At 47.1% G+C, this 17,570-nt stretch overlaps 2 protein-coding genes across 2 annotated transcripts in view; both read right to left on the reverse strand.

Moving 5' to 3' along the window:
• Positions 1 to 1,895, reverse strand: part of LOC101950113 (adenylate cyclase type 10-like) — a 62,369-nt gene extending 60,474 nt beyond the window's left edge. Inside the window, exon 1 of the mRNA XM_065594075.1 lies at positions 1,630 to 1,895. Coding sequence (XP_065450147.1) covers positions 1,630 to 1,774 — 145 coding nt within the window. The 5' untranslated portion in view covers positions 1,775 to 1,895. The remainder of the gene's footprint in view (positions 1 to 1,629) is intronic.
• A 9,957-nt stretch (positions 1,896 to 11,852) lies between these two features.
• Positions 11,853 to 13,128, reverse strand: LOC135983068 (zinc finger protein 239-like). Its single transcript, XM_065592475.1, has one exon. The coding sequence runs from the start codon at positions 12,886 to 12,888 to the stop codon at positions 11,854 to 11,856; it is 1,035 nt and encodes a 344-aa protein (XP_065448547.1). The 5' UTR covers positions 12,889 to 13,128; the 3' UTR covers position 11,853.
• Positions 13,129 to 17,570: the final 4,442 nt, after the last annotated feature.

A 17,570-nucleotide genomic window follows, 5' to 3' on the forward strand; every position in this document is an offset into this window, starting at 1 on the left:
CAAAGTTGCCAGAGGACCCTCTGTTGCTTTTTACAGATTCAGACTAACACGGCTACCCCTCTGATAGGTGAGACAAGCTTCCTTCATTAATGTATTTTAAACCCATTTACACAGAAATGGTGTGATGGGGTATAGAAACTCCACACGAGTCTGGGCTGTTGTGACTCTTGGATCTACAAGAGGCTCTCCTCTTGTAAACTCAAATGTAAAAAGTACGTAAAAGTTCTTAAGATGTTACAATCCAGGGGAACATGCTAAAAAGCATTAAGTCCTTTCTAGGTAGTGATGGGAAATTGCTTGTCTCCCATCAGACCTTTCACTTGCAGAGTGCCACAAGGATCAGTTCTCTCTCCAGTCCTATTCAATACCTACAGACTGGTCAGACAACAGGGACACAAGTGCCAGCAATATGCAGATGGCACACAGCTCTGCTTCTCCTTCCGCATATATATATGATTATACCCCTACCACCAAGATGGCCCAGTGCTTGGAGGAGATCAGTTCATGGATGGAGAACACCTGATTAAAGCAGAACCTGAGCAAGACAGAGGAGATGCCAGTGGGTAGAGGCGTTTGCAATCACAGTGCAGTCTCCTTTGGTTGAAGGTACATATCCATCGTTGGTCAATTCAATCTGTAGTTTAGGAATGTTCGCTGATGATACAATCTCACACAGTAGCATCCTCAAGTAAATTTCTCTACAACATCCAGTTGTCTAGGAGAGACTCATCCTAGAGAATGATGACCTGGTCTCTGTTATATATGCTTTCCTCACCTCCCAGCTGGGCTATAGAAATGCAAAATACCTGGGCATAAAGCCTTCACACCTCAGAAAACTGAGAATGTGGCAGCACATCTCCACAGCAACACAAACTATCACAACCACATCAAACCTATCTTCCCACATAATACAAAGTCAAGTTCAAGGTCCCAGTCCTTATCTTCCAGGTACTCTTTGGCCTGGGCCCATCATATCTAAAAAATTGCATAAAGTTCCAGGATGAGGACGGCAGTTGACAACTCTGCCCTGAGCAGCTGCTGCACCATCCTCTGCTACTCCTGTCCCAAACTCTTTTCAGCCTAAAGACGCCAATTCTGCAAAACGGTCAACGTAATAAAGACGAAAGTCCCTAAGCCATTTCAGCTGTGACTTCAGCTAGATTTGGGCCCAAGTCTCCCATTACCGCAGACAATATCTCTTTTAAACCTTCCATGTACTAAGGGTGGGCTTTTCAGAAAGGCCTAATAAGGGAGTTAGGACTTGTCTACGTGGTGAGTTACTGCACAATAAGCCAGGGTGTGACTCTACAGCATACCAGCTTGCCACCCAGTCACTCATCGTATGGACACTGCTAAGTCATGGATATAGCTTAGCATGCTGCTGGTTGAGAGCAAGGTACATCAAGCCACACTCTGGAACTTTTCACTCTGGTGTAGCATTGTCCACACACCAAGTTAGTGCGTGGCAAGCTGGCAACCTATTGATTCACACCCTGGCTTGCTACACAGTAATTTGCCATGTAGACAAGCCTTTAGGCACACAAATCCCATTGATTTTAAATGGAAGTTGGGCACCTAACTTCCTTGGGCCCTTCTGAAAATCCCACCCTTAATAATCTCTCTACCCACCTGAAATGTCTGCAAAAAGCAATACTCCATCAAAACTCTCAATGAAAGGCAGCTCCTGGGAGAAATCGCCATATACGATGAGATCGGGGACATGAGCTGCTACTTTCCCAATTGTAGTGCTGTCACTTGGCTTTCTTTGCTCCATTTTGGCAATGAATGCAATCTGCTGCCCAGGGTCCTGCAACACTGATGGATAATTCAATATATGATCCTCCCATTCAGGGAAGGAGGTGACTCCCACTAGCCTGCCGTAACCGTGATCACTCTTGTGATGTCAGACAGCAGCCCCAGCAAGGACAGGTCACAATTTACTGACAGACAGGTCTCAGCCAGTAACATTCTCTGTATATCACAGTCTACGTAGCTACAGTTGCTGGGTGAGACAAGCTTCCTTCATTAATGTATTTTAAACCCATTTACACAGAAATGGTGTGATGGGGTATAGAAACCCCACACGAGTCTGGGCTGTTGTGACTCTTGGATCTACAAGAGGCTCTCCTCTTGTAAACTCAAATGTAAAAAGTACGTAAAAGGTCTTAAGATGTTACAATAAGCATGAAAAATAGGTCAAATTGTTTACGACCCTGGATGTTGTAACAAGTCCAAAAGAACCAGACAAAGAAGTTGGATTAGTTTAAACTAAAAAGGTCATGTTGACATAATCCAAGAACTGTTGTAATTATGATTGATAAAAACACAAGATGTGGAACCAGAAGTTAATTGTCCAAAACTGGTGTGATGGATATGAGGCCTAACTGGTGAGAGGGATGAACTATGACTCCCACTTTTCCTCTTTTTGGGTTCCTTAAAAAGAAACAGTGAAAAAAAAGACACAATCAGTTCAGATCAATTCAGTTCAGCTCTCCCTCTCATCTCTCATCTCACCACCTTGCATACCAGCTCATCCCCTGATCTGCCCCCCCCCTTTGTTTTAGTGTTAGTGCATTGGGCATGGCCTTGTGAAAACAAAGCACACTGTTCGGCTGGAGTGGGGTCCTGGGGCCCTAGCTCTGGGTCAGGGAGATATGGGGTTATTAGCAGACTCTGCTGCTCACACCAGGCCTTCAAGAGGTTTACATGATAGACCTGGTGTTTCTTCCATCGCTCTGGCTGGTGGGCCTCATAATTAACGGGGTCCACTTGGCGGATGACTTCGTAGGGGCCTTGCCACCGGGCTAGCAGTTTGGACTCCTCAGAGGGGAGCAACACAAGGACCCAGTCCCCCAGTTCAAAGGTCCGTGCTTGGGCTCCCCGGTTGTAGGTTCAGGCTTTGGCCCTCTGGACAGCCTGCTGGTTTTCCTTCGCTAGGTACTTGTTTCATGTCAGGTTCTCTTGTTGTCCCATGACGTATTGAAGGAGTCCCTGGGTCGGGGATGAGGTCTGGTCCCAGGTCTCCTGCATCAGGTCTAGCATCCCCCATGGCTGGTGCCCGTAAAGCAGCTCAAATGGACAGAACTGGGTGGAGGCTTGCGGTATCTCCTGAATGGCAATCAGGAAAGGCGGGAGGAGTCAGTCCCAATGGCGCAATCCCTCCAGGGGGAATTTGCATAGCATCCCCTTGAGGGACCGATTGAACTGCTTGACAAGGCTGTCTGAAGGTGGTAAACTGAGGTTTGCAATTTCTGGATTCCTAGAAGGCTGCATGGAGTAGCTGGGAGGTGAAATTGGTCCCCTGGTCAGTTAGGATCTCGTTCCGTAAGCCTACCCAAGCAAAGATTTTTAGAAGCTCGGCAGCAATGCTCCGTGCAGAGCCGGACCACAAGGGGACGGCCTTGGGGAAGCGTGTAGCTTAGTCCATGACTACCAGGATGCAGTGATAGCCCACCATGCTCTTCGCGAGGGGTCCTAGCAGGTCCATGGTGACCTGTTCGAAGGGGGCCCCCACCACCAGCAAGGGCACCAGGGGGGCTTTTGGCGTTCCTGCGGGTGCTGCCTGCTGGCAATCGGGGCAGGATGTGCAGAAGTTCTTAATGTCCTAGTGCACCCCCGGCCAGAAGAACTGGGCCAGTATTTGGGCTAAAGTTTTACATTGTTTTGTTTTTGAGTGCAGTTATGTAACAAAAAAAAAAAATCTACATTTGTAAATTACACTTTCACGATAAAGTACACTATGGTACTTGGAGGAGGTGTATTGAAAAATACTATTTTATCAATTTTACAGTGCAAATATTTGTAATAAAAATAATAAGTGAGCACTGTAAACTTTGTATTCTATGTTGTAATAGAAATCAATACATTTGAAAATGTAGAAAAACATCCAAAATATTTAATAAATTTCAATTGGTATTTCTATTGTTTAACAGTGTGATTAATTTATTAAAGTGCAGTTAATTTTTTGAGTTAAGCACATGAGTTAACTGTGATTAATCGACAGCCCTAGAAATAAAGCATACACTTCTGAGAGCGAAGGTAATTAACCATTTTGGAACAATTTACCAAGGGTCATGGTGGATTCTCAAGATGGGATGTTTTGTTAAAAGATCTGCTCTAGGAATCTCCACTCCTCCTCCCCCGCAAATCCTTTCTATACTTCTCCCACCCACACCCAACAGCCCTCTTGGTTCACTCCCCGGCTCGTCTCAGCATGTACTTCCCTCTCCCTCAGCTCCTCTTTTACCCCGACTCCCCCAAGCCTTTGCACTGTTTCTAAGGGGTGCAGGAAATATGTTTTTGAATTGTAGTTTACATGAATTATTACTCAAAATTCTGTATTAATATGCCTAGTAAGGAATCTATTTGTCAAAAAACATTTCTTGAATCTTTTTTGTCGTGTATATTGCTACAGACATACTTGCTGACGGGTATTTTGAAATAAATTAACAAAATAATTGAAATTAGTGTGATTATTATATTATTTTGAGAAATAAACTATGCACAAATTTAAAATATTGTTCACAGAATTTTTAGGCACCGAATTACCCCAGAAGTAATGGGAAACTCTCTCTGTGCACCTGCCAGTCACACCGTTCATCCGGCCTCATGGTCAGTTAGGTCTTAGAACACTTTGATTGGTTCACCTTAAAGATTTACACTTCACACTGGCTTCTCCACATGCCATGTGAATGCATCAGCTTCTTTAATAGCAAAGAGACACCTAGTTAGACACAGGGTGGATAAAAATCAGTGTTTTTAAAAAAAAATCAGATTTTTTTATTTAAATCAGATTGTTGATAAAATGCTTTTTGAGGAATAAACCTATCTAAAGATAGTTTCAATTAAGACACATTATAGCTCAAAGATATCTCATCATGGAATAGGGATTATAAATTCTAATTCTATAGTATGAGACAATATATTCATGTAAAGTTTAAGAAAAGTTTTGTAAATGAGTTCCAATAGTTCATGGATTAGGTTCCAGGGGTTTCTTTATAGATTATTTAGGTTAATCTTTGTATCAACACAATGGGACTCAGTGCTCAGTCTAGAAGATACCATCAGAGATGCTTAGTTTTGCAGTTCTCATACTATGGATTTGTGTCTCCAGAGATAACATGCTTGTTAGCAGCAAAAATGTTTTTAAATGAATAATATATAGACGTCAGAAATAACAGACCTCAACCCTATTGTCCCTCTGCAAATTTGTGTACCCAGAGTCAATCCCTTACCTCTCTCTAAAAGTGCAAAGTTTCAAAAAGTTCAGTGAATAGAAGATTGATGGGGGCGGAATAGGTCTGGACAAGGAGAAGAAGTCTGGAGATAAATGTGAGAATGGAGGTGTGATGTCGCACGCCATATGTTTATGGAAATATGCTTATGAATGTGAATATAATGTAATTGGAATATGCTTTATGCAAAAGGTCTCTTGTAAGGTATCATTACAAAGCTTATAATCTACTGAGTGTGTTCATCCTATTTGTATGTATGTATCATTCTTGTATCTAAAATTAGAAATATGAAGTTAACTCTGAGGTCCTATTGTAATTATGCAAAGCATGGGCTATTAATGGTGGTTTAGATGGCTCCCATTGACTCGGACAACATTGGCTGTAAGTGGCTGTTTACTCACAAGCCTTCCTGTGTACATAACAGGGGAATGAAGAATGAGGTCTCACAGGACATGTGACCTGGTCACATGATACTGGAATCCATCTTAAAACTGGTGCTTTTCCATTCAGGAGGAGGGGTGGGACCCCAGAGAGACAAAAGGATTCTCACCTTGTGCCAAAGATATAAAAGGGCATAGAACAGAACAAAGGGAGTTCCACTCGTGGAATCCCCTGCTTTTCACCTAAGATGCCTGCTGGAACTTACAAGGTCTGTACCAAGAGAAAGGATTGGACCCAGACTAGGAAGGAGTCGTCTGTGAACGAAGCTTATTGGAACATCTCTAAGGCCTGGTCTACACTACGAGTTTAGGTCTAATTTAGCAGCGTTAAATCGAATTAAGCCTGGACACGTCCACAAGACGAAGCCCTTTTTTCAACTTAAAGGGCCCTTTAAACCGTTTTCTTTACTCCACCTCCGATGAGGGGATTAGCGCTGAAATCGGCCTTTGCGGGTCGGATTTGGGGTAGTGTGGACGGAATTCAACGGTATTGGCCGCCGGGAGCTATCCCACAGTGCTTCATTGTGACCGCTCTGGACAACACTCTCAACTCAGATGCACTGGCCAGGTAGACAGGAAAAGCCCCGTGAACTTTTGAATTTCATTTCCTGTTTGCCCAGCGTGGAGAGCACAGGTGACCACGCAGAGCTCATCAGCACAGGTAACCATGATGGAGTCCCAGGATTGCAAAAGAGCTCCAGCATGGACCAAACGGGAGGTACGGGATCTGCTCGCCATATGGGGAGATGAATCAGTGCTAGCTGAACTCCGTTGCAGTAAATGAAATGGCAAAATATTAGAAAAAGTCTCAAAGGCCATGAAGGACAGAGGCCATAATAGGGACACACAGCAGTGCCGCGTGAAAATTAAGGAGCTAAGGCAAGCCTACCTTAAAGCCAGAGAGGCAAACGGAAGGTCCGGGGCAGCGCCGCAGACATGTCGCTTCTATGCGGAGCTGCATGCCATGCTAGGGGGTGCAGCCACCACTACCCCAACTGTGTGCTTTGACTCCATCAATGGAGAAGCACGCAACAGGGAAGCAAGTTTGGGGTACGAGGAAGATGATGATGAAGACAATGAAGATAGCTCACAGCAAGGAAGCGGAGAAACCGGTTTCCCCAACAGCCAGGATATGTTTATCACCCTGGACCTGGAACCAGTAACCCCCGAACTCACCAAAGGCATGCTCCCAGACCCTGAGGGCACACAAGGGACCTCTGGTGAGTGTACCTTTGTAAATATTACACATGGTTTAAAAGCAAGCGTGTTTAATGATTAATGATTAATTTGCCCTGGCAATCGCGGCCAGTACAGCTACTGGAAAAGTCTGTTAATGTGTATGGGGATGGAGTGGAAATCCTCCAGGGACATCTCCAGAAAGCTCTCCTTCATGTATTCCCAAAGCCTTTGCAAAAGGTTTCTGGGGAGGGCTGCCTTATCCCGTTCGCCATGGTAGGACACTTTACCACGCCAGGCCAGTAGCACATAGTCTGGAATCATTGCATAACAAAGCATGGCAGCGTATGGTCCCGGTGTTTGCTGGCATTCAAACAACATCCATTCCTTATCTCTCTTTGTTATCCTCAGGAGAGTGATATCATTCACGGTCACCTGGTTGAAATGGGGTGAGCAAGTGGCGGGCTGAAGATGATAGGTGGCGTCAGATTGCTGACAGAAGGCAAGAGTCGATGCCCCGGCTGCTGGAGCATCAAACTGATATGCTCCAGCGTATGGTTGAGCTGCAGGAAAAGCAGCAGGAGCAGAGACTGCTGCTACAGCCCCTATGTAACCAACAGCCCTCCTCCCCAAGTTCCATATCCTCCTCACCCAGACGCCCAAGAACGCGGTGGGGGGGCCTCCGGCCACCCAGCCACTCTACCCCAGATGATTGCCCAAGCATCAGAAGGCTGGCCTTCAATAAGAGTTAAAGTTTTAAAGTTTTAAACTGCAATGTGTCCTTGTCCTTCCCTCCTCCCCCACCCCACCCGGCGCTTCCCTCCTCCCCCACCCCTCCCGGGCTACCTTGGCAGTTATCCCCCTAGTTGTGTGATGAATTAATAAAGAATGCATGAATGTGAAGTAACAATGACTTTATTGTAAGAGGGGCTCAAACGGGGGAGGGAAGGGTGGTTAGCTTACAGGGAAGTAGAGTGAACCGGGGTGGGGGAGTCATCAAGGAGAAGCAAACAGAAGTTTCACTCCGTAGCCTGGCCAGTCACAAAACTGGTTTTCAAAGCTTCTCTGATGCACACCGCGCCCTGCTGTACTCTTCTAACCATCCTGGTCTCTGGCTGCGCCTAATCAGCAGCCAGGCAATTTGCCTCAACCTCCCACCCCTCCATAAATGTTTCCCCCTTACTCTCACAGATATTATGGAGCGCACAGCAAGCAGCAATAACAACTGGAATATTGGTTTCGCTGAGGTCTATCCGAGTCAGTAAACCGCACCAGCGCGCTTTTAAACGTCCAAATGCACATTCTACCACCATTCTGCACTTGCTCAGCCTATAGTTGAACAGGTCCTGACTACTGTACAGGCTGTCTGTGTACAGCTTCATGAGCCATGGCATTAAGGGGTAGGCTGTGTCCCCAAGGATAACTATAGGCATTTCAACATCCCCAACGGTTATTTTCTGGTCCGGGAAGAAAGTCCCTTCCTCCAGCTTTTGAAACAAACCAGAGTTCCTGAAGACGCGAGCATCATGTACCTTTCCCAGCCATCCCACGTTGATGTTGGTGAAACATCCCTTGTGATCCACCAGGGCTTGCAGCAGCATTGAAAAGTACCCCTTGCGGTTTATGTACTCGGTGGCTTGGTGCTCTGGTGACAAGATAGGGATATGGGTTCCATCTATCGCCCCACCACAGTTAGGGAATCCCATTGCAGCAAAGCCATCCACTATTACCTGCACGTTTCCCAGAGTCACTACCCTTGATATCAGCAGGTCTTTGATTGCGTTGGCTACTTGGATCACAGCAGCCCCCACAGTAGATTTGCCCACTCCAAATTGATTCCCGACTGACTGGTAGCTGTCTGGCGTTGCAAGCTTCCACAGGGCTATCGCCACTCGCTTCTCAACTGTGAGGGCTGCTCTCATCCTGGTATTCTGGCGCTTCAGGGCAGGGGAAAGCAAGTCACAAAGTTCCATGAAAGTGCCCTTACGCATGCGAAAGTTTCGCAGCCACTGGGAATCGTCCCAGACCTGCAACACGATGCGGTCCCACCAGTCTGTGCTTGTTTCCCGGGCCCAGAATTGGTGTTCCATGGCATGAACCTTCCCCAGTAACACCATGATTTGCACATTGCTGGGGCCCGTACTTTGTGAGAGATCTATGTCCATGTCAATTTCTTCATCACTCATCGCCGCGCTGCAATCGCCTCCTCGCTGGTTTTGCTTTGGCATGTCCTGGCTCTACATATACTCCAGGACAATGCGCGTGGTGTTCATAGTGCTCATAATTGCTGCGGTGATCTGAGCAGGCTCCATGATCCCAGTGCTATGGCCTCTGGGCTGAAAAAAGGCGCAAAACTATTGTCTGCCGTTGCTTTCACAGAGGGGCGGGGGGGCCTGACGACATCTACCCAGAATCCCCCGCGACACTGTTTTTGCCCCATCAGGCATTGGGATCTCAACCCAGAATTCCAATGGGCAGCGGAGACTGCGGGAACTGTGGGATAGCTACCCACAGTGCAACGCTCCGGAAGTCGACGCTAGCCTCAGTACTGTGGATGCAGTCCGCCGACTTAATGCACTTAAAGCATTTTGTGTGGGGACACACACATTCGACCTTATAAAAACGATTTCTAAATAACCGACTTCTACAAATTCGACCAAATTTCATAGTGTAGACATAGCCTAAGGGTGAGATTTACCTGTATTCAGTTTCTTAATGTACTAGGCTTAGACTTGCATGTTTTGTTTTATTTTGCTTGGTAACTTACTTTGTTCTGTCTATTATTACTTGGAACCACTTAAATCCTACTTTTTATACTTAATAAAATCACTTTTGTTTATTAATTAACCCAGAGTAAGTGATTAATACCTGGGGGAGAAAACAGCTGTGCATCTCTCTCTATCAGTGTTATAGAGGGCAGACAATTTACGAGTTTACCCTGTATACGCTTTATACACAGTAAAACAGATTTATTTGGGGTTTGGAGCCTATTGGAAGCTGGGTGTCTGGATGGTGGAAACTGGTTACCTGCTGAGTGGTTTTAAGTTAAAGCCTGCAGCTTTGAGGGTGTGGTTCAGACCCTGGGTCTGTGTTGCAGCAGGCTTGCGTGTCCGGCTCAACAAGACAGGGTTCTGGAGTCCCAAGCCATCAGAGAAAACGGTCTCAGAGGTAGTTTCAGAACATCAGGTGACAGTCCCAAGGGGGTCTCTGTGACCAAACCCGTCACAGGAGGGACAGGCAGCAGAAAGAAAAGTGAAACTGTTTGAGCAGCATATTCCAGAAGTCTTGAGGTCTTTCTGAGTGTAGCCTTCATTAATTTAAGATCTACCATACCATTCTCTCACTAGAAGGGAAAACCTATAATGGCAGCAGGTTGGGGGGTGGGTAGCTCAGTGGTTTGAGCATTGGCCTACTAAACCCAGGGTTGTAAGTTCAATCCTTGAGGGGGCCACTTGGGGATCTGGGGCAAAATCAGTACTTGGTCCTGCTAGTGAAGGCAGGGGGCTGGACTCGATGACCTTTCAAAGTCCCTTCCAGTTCTAGGAGATGGGATATCTCTGTTAATTATTATATATTATGTCATAAGAGACCCAGTTTGGGAATAAGAACCATACAAGAAATATATGTTTGCTGATGACATTTTAAAGAATGTCACATTGGTGGAATTAGTGGAAGTCACTTAAACACTTGGATTCAGAGACTGTTGAAGTGATAATCTCACTTTTAACAGCAGTAGCTTCTTCTGCCAGAGTAGAAAGAATATTTTCTTCCTTTGGAATAATTCATTCCAAATTGAGAAATCGTTTGGGACCTGAAAAAGCAGGAAAGCTTGTTTTTCTTTTCCAGATTATGAACAAACAAGAAAATGAAGGTGAAGACGACTAAGTTAGCCGCAGAAGCCAATATTTTAAGTTTCTCATGTTGACCTGGCTGATATAATTGATGAAATATTTTTTAAAAATATTTCATTTAACTATTTTAGTTAAAAACAATTTTAACAAAAACAAACCTGATTTTAAAAAACTTGAATGTTTAACTCAATTCAAAAATTCATATGCTTGTTTTGTAAAAATATTGTATGTTTGCTGTTGAAGAAAAAAAATGCAGAATACATAACGTTGTTGCTTTAGTTAAATAAAACAATTTAAATGTCTGTCTGGTGATGTTCTCCTCCTCATACAGCGTGGCAAGAAAATCCTCCAAATATTAATGATTAACCTGTTGAATTGGAGATAGTTCACCTCCCAATGACTTCATAAATATCTGCTTCAATTACCTTTGGTAAATGAAATAACCAATCATTCATTTTCTGATATGGCTATAAAACTAATCTGAAAAGATTTCAAAATAAATCACTTAATGTATAGTGTGTAACCTTCTAAAAATGAAATCTACATCTATCTCTTAGTTGTGAAGAATATGTATTAAGGTTATAACAACCAACAAGAATGCACTTTTAATCATGGATTTCTACATAAATCGATTCTTCCCGACTAGTGATTTAAATCAATTTGATTTAAATCAAATCCACCCTGGTTAGACAGACCTTTGTAACACATTAAGAACATAGTTTTTCTTCATCACATTTGTATTTAAAAAGATGGCATGAGCAGTTCCTGCATTGTCTTTCAATCACATGTACCAGGCTGTCCCGCCCTCAGCCCAATCTATGCTGAGACAGGACTGCAAATCCCACCTCTAGATGTCACCCAAGAGTCACCCGTTGGCTGGAACTGAGGTAGGTGTGTGAGGTGGTTCCCGGCTGGGTCCCATCTAGAGGGGTGTGAGGGTGTCCCGGCTGCATCCCAGCCAGATGCGTGAGTGTGGGATAGAAAGCAAAAGACCTGGCTGGATCCCACCTACAGGGGGTGGAGGTGGCAGTGGGGGTGCTCCCAAATGGAGTAGGCTGTGACCATCTGCTCTAAATTCCCCCAGCTGTTTGCTCTTCCGCACATTACTCAGCCAAGTCCCCTTCCCTGCCCCACACAGTCTCTCTGCAGGCATCATGGGCACAGGACCACTCCCTGGTCCACACGTGCTGGTGCTGTGCCAGGCCCACTGGCTGCCAGAAGCTCCTTAGGCCCTGGCCTTGGCAGAGGGGCACTGCTGTGCGTGATTTGGTGCTGGATGAGGTTGGCCAACCTAGCAAAGTGCTTGCCACAGTCAGCACAGTGGTGCGGCCCCTCCACGGTGTGTGTGCGCTGATGGACTCTCAGGTGTGAAATCTGTACAAAGCCCTTCCCGCAGTCAGCACAGCGATGTGGCCGCTCCCCGGTGTGCGTGCGCTGATGGACTATCAGGTTTGAGATCTGTCCAAAGCACTTGCCGCAGTCAGCACAGCGGTGCGGACGCTCCCCGGTGTGTGTGCGCTGGTGTCTTCTCAGGATTGAGCTCTGTATAAAGCACTTGCCGCAGTCGGCACAGCGGTGCTGCCGCTCCCCGGTGTGCGTGCGCTGGTGTCTTCTCAGGATTGAGCCCTGTCCAAAGCACTTGCCGCAGTCAGCACAGCGGTGCTGCCGCTCCCCGGTGTGCGTGCGCTGGTGTCTTCTCAGGATTGAGCCCTGTCCAAAGCACTTGCCGCAGTCAGCACAGCAGTGCGGCCGCTCCCCGGTGTGTGTGCGCTGATGGACTCTCAGGTGTGCAATCTGTACAAAGCCCTTGCCACAGTCAGAGCAGTGATGCGGCCGCTCCCCGGTGTGCGTGTGCTGGTGTTTGCTGAGGCTTGAGTTGTGTGCAAAGCCCTTGCCACAGTCAGCACAGCGATGCGGCCGCTCCCCTGTATGTGTGCGCTGATGGATTCTCATGTGTGAAATCTGTGAAAAGCCCTTGCCACAGTCAGCACAGCAGTGCGGCCGCTCCCCGGTGTGTGTGCGCTGATGTTTACTGAGGCTTGAGCTCTGTGCAAAGCCCTTGCCGCAGTCTGCACAGTGGTGCGGCCGCTCCCTGGTGTGCGTAAGCTGGTGAATTCTCAGGACTGAAGACTGTCTGAAGCTCCTCCCACAGGCAGCACAGTGGTACGGCCTCTCCCCAATATGCATGCGCCGGTGCTGGGTCAGCGCGGAGGGGTTGCTGAATCTCTTGCCACAGTCGATGCAGTGATGGGGACGCCGGCCAATGGGGAGTCTCTGGTGTGTAGCCAGATCCGGTCTCTGGCTGAGTTTACCCCGGGGATGGACTGCGTCCTGTTCATGGATCCCTCTGTGGGATGTGGGATCCGTCTTTCCTGCCGTGCTCTCCCCACATTCAACCTGTGCCCTCGTTCCTCCAGGGATCTGGAGCCCTGCTGGAAAGAGCAGAGGCAACCCCGATGTTAGCACATAGTAAAGGCTACAGGTTTGTCAAGGACAGGAAAATGTCACGGATGAAGCGATTTCACCCTGCAATGGCGGCTCCTGGCCCACAGGGTTGGACCCAACAACTCACTCTGGGCATTGAGACCTGGCCTCCGGGGTTACAGCGCCACTCAGATTTACCCCCGCCCCCAGTGATAACCGTGGGGGAAGCGGGCCCAGCTTCAGTGAATGGCATTGCCACCCATATCCACTCTGCCCCAGACTGGGGTTAGGGCTGCAGCGCTGGGGGGAAGGTGCTTCTTTGGGTGGGTAGTGTCCCCTGGGCAGGGCGAGGAGGAGGGCAGGTTTTGTTAAAAATCACGGAGCCGTCACAGTAAATTTAGCAATCTGTGACTTTTACTACATTTACTGTAACTGCTCTGTAATTACTGATACGAAATGCCGACACAAATCTGCAGCCTGACTCAGGGTGATTCTACCCTATGGTGTTTGTGCAACGGCCACCGCCTGCTCCCATGTGTGCCATGCACCTCTTGGGTCTCATTTTATGCTTAAAATGTAGCTTGCCCAGGATACACCCAGTGCCTGGCACAACGGGGCCCTCATCCAGAACTAGGGCCTCAAAGTGCTAACCAACCGGGTCCGGGGTTTGTTTTCACACTGATTTTGGTTTTATTTCAATCACAGATTTTTATTTACACGTCGGTGGTTCTGCACTGGCTTCTGTTTTATAGCACAAGGCCTGTTCCCCCGTGTTTGCGCTGGTTAAACGTATTGGTTTGAAACCAGCTGAGGGGCTACAATCCTCTCATGGGGACCCAGTGAGACCGGTAGAAAGCTGCTTAGAACAACACAGCTTATTCCTGCGGGGGAGTGAGTCCTTTTCAAGGAATTCCTTCTAAAGAAGTCACTCACCCTCGGCCTGATGTTTCACTCTTTGTGCAAAGCTAAAACTAAATTAGAATCCTGAAGAGGGTGGAGGTTTGAGGGGTGGGTGGGAAGGGGGTTGAGGGGATGACAAGTCACTCAGGGTTTGTGTGATGTAACCTGAAAAACATGTTTGTTTTGTTTTACAACCCAATCAGTGACACTGCTAAACTGGAAGGGGATAATGGTTGCCACCCAGCGGGCCTTTGATCTACAGACAGTCACAGACGCGTTAATGCTGAGAGCTGTGCTAAGCATTGACACTGAAGCAATGTAAGTGACAAAGATTTTGTGCCACTGAGAGAGCAGGAGGAGAGGGGATGTGACAAAGGCCATTCCACCCCCTCTCCCTCACACCCAACCCATACACCAAGGTACTCCAAGTCGTGCTCCGCAGTACGATTTCGTCTGGCCCCAAAACCTGTCCTCTCCCCCAGCCACAACTGCCTGGAACGAGGGGTAGGTTGAGAGCATTAAAGTGAAACGCTGCAAGTGCCTGAGACCTGCTCTACAAAATGGCGTCCTCTGCATGGCGTGACCTGCGTTCTTCATACGTGACTGATCTGCCCTGCCCTGAGTCATTCCCAGCTTTCTCCTTGTTCGCCAGGGACAGGTTGCTCCAGTCTGAGAGGTCACGTGCGAAGTGAAGTGGCAGAGACGGGGTGGGATGGGAACGTTGAGAGGACAGCGCTTTCTCTGCCAAGGGCCAGTGACTCGGGGATGCTCTCCCAGGCTGCAAGCAGGTTTTTGCCCCTCTCTGAGCTATGTCTGGATCCAGGTGCCCAGGGCCACAGGACACCAGCACAACTTGAGTCAGGAGGGGCAGAGGCATGAAACCCATCTGAAAAATTTCAAGGGCACCCCTGGCTTGGTATGATTTTCTGAGGCGTGGGAAGCCTAGAAGAAGGTGATGTGGTTTATGGACTGGCAGGCGTGTCTTTCCAGCCAGATGTTCGTCTGACCCCCAGTGCCAGACCCACTGACACACACAGATGGATTTTATCCTCACAGTCCCAGTGCCCTCTCCATTACACAGCTGGGGAACCTGAGGCATGGTGGAGTTGTAGTGATTCGCTTCTAGAACTGAACCAAGATCTTTTGAATCCTACTGCACTGTCCTACCCACTGGGTAAATGCAGCCCCCATATGCTCTCTCCCGCCCCACCACGGAGACCTCTCTCTTTCCCTCAGCATCCCCTGAAATCTTCCCCCTCCCCACATCCCATATCACTATCCCACCCCTCTTCCAAATTCATCACCTCCCCATCTCCAATCCATTTCTCTTTCACAGCTTTGAGGCCCCATAATGTTTAAGTCCAATCCTTGGTCAGAGATATCCAATGAGTAGGAAAGATAGGAAGTATGATAAGAGGACTCCCTGCCTTAACCAGGAGATCTTCAGTGACGTGAAACCCAAAAAAGAGTCATACAAGAAGGGGAAACTAGGGCAAATTACAAAGGATGAATATTTAAAAAAACCCACAAGCATGTAGTGACAACATTAGAAAAACAAAACAAAACTAAACTAACTAGGGATATAAAGGGTAACAAGAAAGCATTTTACAAATACATGGGAAGGAAAGGGAAGACCAAGGACAGGCTGGGCCCATTACTAAATGAGGAGGGAAAGACAATAAGAGAAAATGCAGCAATGGCCGAACAAATGCCTCTTTTGTTTCAATTTTCACCAAAAAAGTTAGCTGCGATCGGTCGACTAACATAGTGAAGATCAGTGTCAATGGGGTAGGATCTGAGCCTAAAATAGGAAAAGAAATAGATACTAATTACTTAGACAAGTTAGAGGTCTTCAAGTCGGCAGGGCCTGATGAAATACATCCTGGAATACTTAAGGAACTGGCTGAAATGATCTCTGAGCCATTCACATGTTCTTAGAGATAACCACTGAGGATGGTAAAGAGACCCGAGGACTGGAAAAGGGCAAATATAGTACCTAGCTATAGAAAGGGGAATAAGGACAACTCAGGGAATTATAGACCAGTCATCTTAACCAGGGCCGGCTCTAGGCACGAGCAAAGCAAGCAGGTGCTTGGGGCAGCACATTTGCAGGGGCAGCAGGGATCCAGCCTGGGTGCTGAGAACCAACAGGGGGCCCTGGGAGGTGTAGTTCCTTGGTTAGCTCCCTGCCTATAGAGCCAGCCCTGGAGCAGGGAAAGAACTACATTTCCCAGCATTCCCTTGGCAGCTGTCAACAGGAAACGGAGTGGGAGGGAGTGAGGTAGCTGAGACCTCATGCTGCAGCTTGCTGTGAATGGAGAGCTCACTGCTAGAACGGGGTGGCACTGTGAATGGTAGGAATACCATATTTTAACATTAAAAAAAAGAGGACACTCCATGGGGGTAACCCCGCCCCATCCACCCCCTCCCACTTCCCACCCCCCACAGAACCCCCAATCCTGGACCTTTTGAGAGTTTTACAAATTCCTCCCGGATGGCTATTTAAAACCCCAAAAGCTGGACATGTCCATGAAAATACAGACCTATGTTAGGTAACCCTAGAACGGGGAACAAGTATGCCCAAGGAGTAGGCGGCTTTGGTCCAGATATCCCCTTCAGAAGACATCCCCAGTCTGGATTAGGGATACTGGTGTGACCTCACCTTGCAGCCCCCAAAGAAAGAATTGGGTGGACTAAATGGACAGTGCCCCTCTCTATCTGAAGCCTAGCAAGGGAGGTATGTAGATCCCACTAGAATTTAAAATGTAAAGTACGGGAGGGGAGGCTCTACTAGAGGACCTGGGCAGCTTTAGATACACTACTAGGCACATAGGAGGATTTCCACTTCTGAGCCATGGAAGCAGAAATTGACTTTTCCTTTTCCAGATTTAGCTAATATTCAGAAAGGGAATCAAGCACCTGCCCTCCAGATTTGAACACCCTCAAAATTCAGGAGTGCTCAAGCTCAATTTGGACAGCTGTTACTTCATTTCTCCCAAATCAAATATACTGATCCACTGTAACTTGCTATAGAAAAAGTAGGATAAAATTGAGCAAGAAATGCTTCCCAGTGGTTTTTAGGACTGGAATTGCTATTTTCAACAGCCATTGCCTTTTGTTTTAGTTTTATTTGTTTAAAAGGAAGACAGTGATATTGCATTGGCAAATTCCCCATAGAAACAAAGAGTGGAACAAAAGAATAATAAAGGCACCTCAACTTTTCCTCATTTATGTAGGACAGTCTTATAATATGCATCCAGATATCCTCCAATCACGTCCATCCAAATGCAAACACTCCAGGAAGGGCAGAGGGTGCAGCATTAGGAGAGGGGACCTTTTGGGGGGGGGTCACAGAGTGTGGGTGTTGAATGAGCAGTTGACTGGCAGGTAAACGGGATGGTGACAAACGGTTAATGGTTTAAAAGAGCCACAAGAATGATTTGAGGTCTGGAAAATCTGCTGTGTAGTGAGAGAGTGGAGGAGAAGGTTAAGAGGTGACGTGATCCTGGTCTGTAAGCACCTAAATGAGAAGGGGATTGCTGAGA

The sequence above is a fragment of the Chrysemys picta genome, chromosome 4 (assembly GCF_011386835.1).
Source record: "Chrysemys picta bellii isolate R12L10 chromosome 4, ASM1138683v2, whole genome shotgun sequence".
NCBI lineage: Eukaryota > Metazoa > Chordata > Testudines > Emydidae > Chrysemys > Chrysemys picta.